Genomic DNA, 6,546 nt, shown 5'->3' with positions numbered 1-6,546 from the left:
ACAGTGTATGCTTATATTTATGTATGTTTCCTATAAACTGAAATCTAGCAACAACAGCATAGAAACATGCACTTTTTTCGTATTGTATGTGCTCTGTACAGGGAATCAGGACTTGGTTATTAAGAAAATGAAGGACAGGCACTAATTTATGCAAGTTATATGTCTTCTATAATAATACTGAAAAATGTTAGATTATATGATAAAAAAAATGTTAAATATAAGATATTTAATAAACAATATTTATGTTTTTTGTGTGTACACTGTGGATATTTATACAGCACTATGGATGAATTAGCAATGCCTGCATTTAATAGCCATTTAATCAAAAAATATTTAACATTGTACAGCATGGGATCCACATATCTGTGCAAGACCTGATGATCATGTTATCCAGCATAATTTGAAATAACTTGGAAGAGCATCTTGTGTTTCAAAGGAGCAAGAACATCTGACCTTTTGTTCAAAGAAGTTTCAAAATGAATGCTCAGGTCAACACTTCTCAGTTCTATACTTTTCTTTGTTTTCGTTTGAAAGAAAAAAGTAAAATCCTAAACCTTTCTCTGGAAATAAACTGAACTTGATTTCTTTTAAATCCACATGACTTTCAGAGAATGTTTCAACTATATCCAGTGAAAGACCATGGACCTAGATAATATCGACTGACTTTGTACTACATTTTCAAAATTTACCACTAATCCAAACAGAATTGAGCCAAAGCACATCAAATCATTGATTTCTTGCCATATTTGACCAAATTTCTTTCAAATCACATGACTTTGGAGAAGACATATTAAGTATGTATCCAATGAGAGAGCAGAGACCCTAGTTGTGCAATGACAGAACTCTGATAACCCCCATTAATCTCCATAATAACATTCACTCAGTTGCTCTTGTGCAACATTTGCATAGCAGAGTTGAGAGAACAAAATGTGCTTGAAATTATCTGCTGCTCACACAGGAATAACACACTCACCATGGAGGTGCACATGCGTCCTCTTCTCTATCTGATGCTGTGCATGTGCTGTGCTGTTCAGGGAGAGAACAGAAAGAGGCAAGTATTATATATAATATTATTATTATTATTATTATTACTTGTAGTAGTAGATACATTAGTAGTAGTGATGGCACCTAGGCTGCGCACCTTATTATTATTATTATTATTAACCAATAGCCACGTAGGTATTTAGGTATTGTTTTAGGCTACTGTTGTAGGTGATGCATGCTTCTATCTTAAATCTTAAATCTTGCTAATAGTTAATGCAATTTCATGGCAGTTTAATGTAATAAAAGTTGCAGCCAGAATAATGAATAACAATAGTTTTGAAGAGGCTTTACCACACTGTACATCAAGATGAGGATAAGCTTGGTGTTTAGCTTCCACATCCTTGTCCTCAAAAGTGGTTGTTAGTGGATTTTCAGGACATGTAGTCCTCCACCAGCCACTGCAAACTCATTGGGCCCTATCATGCACCCAGTGCAATGTGGCGCCAGGCACGACGCAAATGTTTGCTAGTTTCAGCCCGACGCAGTTATCATTTTCACATCCTGTGCCACATTGTTTAAATAGCAAATGCACCCATTTGTGCACCCATGGGCATGCTGGTCTGAAAACGAGGTGTGCTCAGGTGCATTGTTGGCACGTTGCTATTTTGAGGCAACTGAAAAAGACTGCGCCACTTGACCAACTGAAACCTGGTCATGTTTATAAATATCTTTTTAGCAAAACTGAATTGAGTTTAATGAAATTGTCTTGGTTTCTCACACACACACACACACACACACACACACACACAGATTCCTAATCACTGCACCGAGTGTTTTTCATGTTGGTGTAAAAGAACCCGTATGGATTCAGGTGGGGGAGGCATTGCTTGGCAAACCCCTGTCCTGTCAGTTAGAAACAGAGATGCGTGTTCCCATGTCTGCACGTGAGACCAAAACAATCAGCAAAAAAGGCCAGTTTGAAGCAGTGACTCTTGAGGTAAAGAAAATAAATGTCTAAATGAATAGAAACATTCTCATGTAATTTAAGACCAAGACCAGAAGTTTATTTTAGCAGGACACAGAATAAGTAGTTAGATTTGTAGATGTTTAAACGCCATTTTCAAATTATAGAATAAAAATGACAAAAAACAAATGATACAAGCATCTATACACATCCTGTCATTTTAAATAAGTTACAGTGTATGAGGCTCATTTCTGTGTATTTCCTCTTCAAGGTATTTGAAAATAAAATTTCGGACCTGAAATCGATAAATGGAGAGCCTCCCTATCTCAACCTGGCATGTGAAGTTGATGGTCAGAAATGGCAAACCCGTGTCTTGGTCTCCAAACACAGTGGCTACATCTTTATTCAGACAAACCAACCCATATACAACCCCACACAGAGAGGTACAATTAACATGTACTAATGAGCCAACAGTAAAAAATCCAAACATATAGGAATTATATACAACAATAAACATGACTGTATCACAGTGTGACATCTTCCAAATGTGTATGAAAAATAATGTAGATGACACTTAGTAACCACCCTATAATAACATAAGAATGAGAATTTTTCCCAAGACTTTAAGTTTTTCAGTTTATTTCTTGTATCATTTTGTTACAGTAAAAGTACTTAAAGGAATAGTTCACCCCAAAATGAAAATTACCCCATGATTTACTCACCATCAAGCCATCCTAGGTGTATATAACTTACTTCTTTCAGATGAATACAATCGGAGTTACATTAAAAAATGTCCTGGATCTTCCCATTTTTATAATGGCAGTGAATGGTGGTTGAGATTTTGAAGCCTAAAAAAGTGTGTCCAACCATCATATAAGTACTCCATACGGCTCCGGAGGGTTCATAAAGGCCTTCTGAAGTGAAGCGATGTGTTTGTGTATAAAAAATATCCATATTTAAAACTTTATAAATCATTATCTCTAGCCTAATACTGTATGCACATTCACGAGAGAATGGCGTTCAGTGGATGGTGGAGGTGTAGCGTATAAGCTCCGGTGAGAAGTGACGAACACGGAAGCGAGAGAGCAAAACAAAACACAAGTCACAAATTATTAAGTACAAATTACGTACAAAACAAGGATTTGTAAAGAAAAATGTCAGAGGATTTCAATATATGCCAAGAAGAGACTGGTTTTCCTTAGCTGTGAACAAAACTTGGTTCTCACAAGACTAGCATATTTTCACCAGAGCTTACGCTACACCTACGTCCTACGTCATCCTCTGGAATGCCACTCTCATGAACGCACATATGACAGTTAGCGAAAGCTAGACATTGCAGCTTATAAAGTTTTTAATATGGTTATTTTTCTTACACAAATACATCACTTTGCTTCAGAAGGCCTTTATTAACCCCTCGGAGACGTGTGGAGTACTTTTTATGATGGATGTATGCACTTTTTTGGGCTTCAAAATATCGACTCTTAGGGCCCTATCATACACCCAGTGCAATGCAAGTGTTTTTTGCAAGTTTCAGCCCGACGCAGTTGTCATTTTCACGTCCTGCGCCACATTGTTTAAATAGCAAATGCATTTGCGCCCATTTGTGCCCTCATGGGCATGCTGGTCTGAAAACGAGGTGTGTTCAGGTGCATTATTGGTGCGTTGCTATTTTGAGGCAACTGAAATAGACTGCGCCATTGACCAACTAAAACATGGTCTTACAAAATTTGAGACAGTAGTTTGAAATGTCTTTTTTATTTTCTCTCTCATTTGAAAGATACACATATGGCAAGACCATTGATGGTGGTTTCCACTGTCGGTTTGGGATAAAAAAGGACGAGTCAGAGAATAATGCTGGAGAAATCGAATTCATCAAGGGACTGGAGAAAACTGGATCTGTGAGTAGAAACCATCACTTCTTAAGTCTCCAAGATGAATAAGTACATTAACAGATTACTATACTGATTGATCACTCTTTAATATTGTGTCTTCTCCTTTTTTAGGTGAAAGAAGGCCATGCTGAGATTTCAGTTAAAATGTCAGACCTCAGTCAAAAACTGAATTCCACATTAGAGGAATTGGAAGCGACTCAGGCCCAATTCTACATTGCTGTCACAGTCACGGATATTTTAAGTAATCATATTTTAAGATTAAGTTCATTGAACTTTTAAAGGTCAAAAATGATTAGCTTGTTAAAATTGACAACATTTCATAAGTTAGTTCTTATACTAAAATGACTGTGCACCTCTTATAAGGTGGTGAGGTACAGGAATCTGAAGCTTTCCTTCCCGTTGTTTTGAGCCCGTACAATGTGGATCTGTCTCGGACAAGATCGTTCTACACACCTACATTCCCTTTTCAAGCAGTGGTAAAAAAAAACACACAACTTGACACAGTTGAATCTCTATTCTCAGTATCATGCATTATAATGATACTGTCAGTCATAGAAAATCATGCTTAAAGTCATTCATAATGGTAGCTTTTACTATATTTGTAACATATTTTGAATGATTTTGTGATATGATACCAGTGGTTTCTGTTTTTGGCTAGGTCACCATCCGTCACCCAAATGGTTCCCCAGCTGAAGGCATTCAAGTGAACTTAGATGTCTCAAGCACCAAAGAAAAGTCTGTAGATATTAAAACTAATAAAGAGGGAATCGCATTTTACATTTTCAACTTGGAAGGAACACCACCTTCAGTTTCAGTGCAGGTTAATTCATTCTAAGAATAAAGCTTTTTTTAATAACTATAAGGCCTGTTTCACACTGCTGGTACAAGCAGTACACTTATTTTCTTATATATTAAGTTACAGCATGCAATGATTGTGTGGGCAGTGTGAAATGAGCCTACTTTCAAAATGTATATGCTGTATATTTTTGACCTATTAATTTCAACAGGCAACAGTGGATGGTTTCAAGTCAACAAAAGAAGTGCACCCAATGAAATCCACAAGAAACAGCTTCCTGCATCTTAGTATAACTAGTAAAGTCCTGTTACCAGAAAATTCTCTGGATATTACATTTTTTTCCAATTGTAATCCAGAAGATGGGAAAATATATTATATGGTAAGTAATGTTTTACAATCATAAAGTAAATTTCTATTACATTTGGTAAAACTTAAATCGTATTTTTGCCTTGTTTTTTTTTTGTTGTTTTGCTTTTTTTGCATAAACCTCACAGTTCGTTTTTGTTCAATTTATATTAAAAATAACAAAGCATAATCTCTGAAAACAATAATGTCAATGTCAAAAGTTTGCATTTCTAGTACATTTATCTTGATTTAAGAACGTTTAGATATTTTTACTGGAAAAGAGTACTCATTTAGTAACTTATTACATTTTTTGTAATAATGTTTTATAACCCTGAGAACTCTTGCAAAATGTGTGTGTTTCTTCAGATTCTCAGCAGAGGCATGCTGAGATCAGCAAGCTCTGTTGCATCAAGTTCTGAAGTAAAAATAGCCATCCATATCAGCCCAGAGATGATCCCGTCCTTCAGAGTGATCGGTTTTTACTATGACACAAATGGTGACATCATTGCAGACTCAGTGTGGGTAGATGTAGAGGACAAGTGTGAGGGAAAGGTAAACAGACACTAAAAAGCATTTTTACAAAGTTGTTGTAAGTTTATAATCAAATTACACGGTACAGCTGGAAAAAAAACTTGCCAAATATGTACAGTTCTGCTGTCCCATCTCATCTCTATTTAGCTTGAGCTAAAACTGCATGGCTACCATAAATATCAGCCAGATGATACCGCTGAGCTTGACATTGATGTAGGAACACAAAAGAACGCAAAAGTTGCCTTACTAGTTGTGGACAAAGCCATTTACGCACTGGGTGCTCAAAACAAACTCACTCCAAAACAGGTGTGTTGTCTAAAGCTTAGACATTGAAATAGACATTTAAAAATACTGGATGCTGAATCTTTCTGAGCTATTGTTGAGTTCTTTTACAGTTTCTCATTTTCCTGTGTGAAGGTGTTCACCTCCATGCAGTCTTATGATCTGGGGTGTTCGTATGCTGGTGGAGAAAACACAGCTGCTGTTTTTAATGATGCTGGCCTGGCCTTCATCTCCCACTCGACCACAATCCGTTCAATGATGAGAAAAGGTGCCAAATGATGCTCTAGAACAGGGGTCTCCAAACTCAGTCCTGGAGGGCCGGAGTCCTGCAGAATTTAGCCCCAACCCTAATTTAACAGGGTCATATCATGCGATTTCAAATTGTCCTTTCTCTTTGGAGTGTTACAAGCTGTTCGTGAATAGATAAGATCCCTAAAGTTGCAAAGACTAAAGTCTCAAACACAAAGAGATATTCTTTATAAAAGTTAAAACTCGTCCACGCCCTCCTAAAACGCCTCATTTAAACACGCCCCCACATGTCTACGTCACGATGTGGGAAGATTTGTATAACACCACCCAAATGTTCACGCAAAGAAAGGCGGCGTAACTTTATTGTTGCTGCCACCGCCGCCATGTTGTGAAGACACTGTGTGTTTCGTTGCAAAAGTGAAAATACTTTGTTTGGCCTTCCAAAAGAGTACACGACTAGAAATCAGTGGTTAAGTTGTATTTACAACACTGTTCCAGAACAG

At 36.9% G+C, this 6,546-nt stretch overlaps 1 protein-coding gene across 1 annotated transcript; it reads left to right on the top strand.

The window, feature by feature from the left end:
• The first annotated feature begins 3,693 nt into the window (after positions 1-3,693).
• Positions 3,694-6,088, top strand: LOC107581613 (complement C3-like). The gene is made up of 8 exons (XM_016267243.1): positions 3,694-3,846; positions 3,952-4,081; positions 4,204-4,316; positions 4,499-4,660; positions 4,848-5,015; positions 5,348-5,533; positions 5,660-5,818; positions 5,930-6,088. Exons 1-8 carry the CDS (start codon positions 3,694-3,696, stop codon positions 6,071-6,073), a joined length of 1,215 nt encoding a protein of 404 aa, XP_016122729.1. The 3' UTR covers positions 6,074-6,088.
• Positions 6,089-6,546: the final 458 nt, after the last annotated feature.

The sequence above is a fragment of the Sinocyclocheilus grahami genome, unplaced genomic scaffold (genome assembly GCF_001515645.1).
Source record: "Sinocyclocheilus grahami isolate Dianchi unplaced genomic scaffold, SAMN03320097.WGS_v1.1 scaffold36.1, whole genome shotgun sequence".
Taxonomy (NCBI): domain Eukaryota; kingdom Metazoa; phylum Chordata; class Actinopteri; order Cypriniformes; family Cyprinidae; genus Sinocyclocheilus; species Sinocyclocheilus grahami.
Note: the sequence above shows the minus strand (reverse complement) of the source record. Positions and strands in the feature narration are given on the sequence as shown.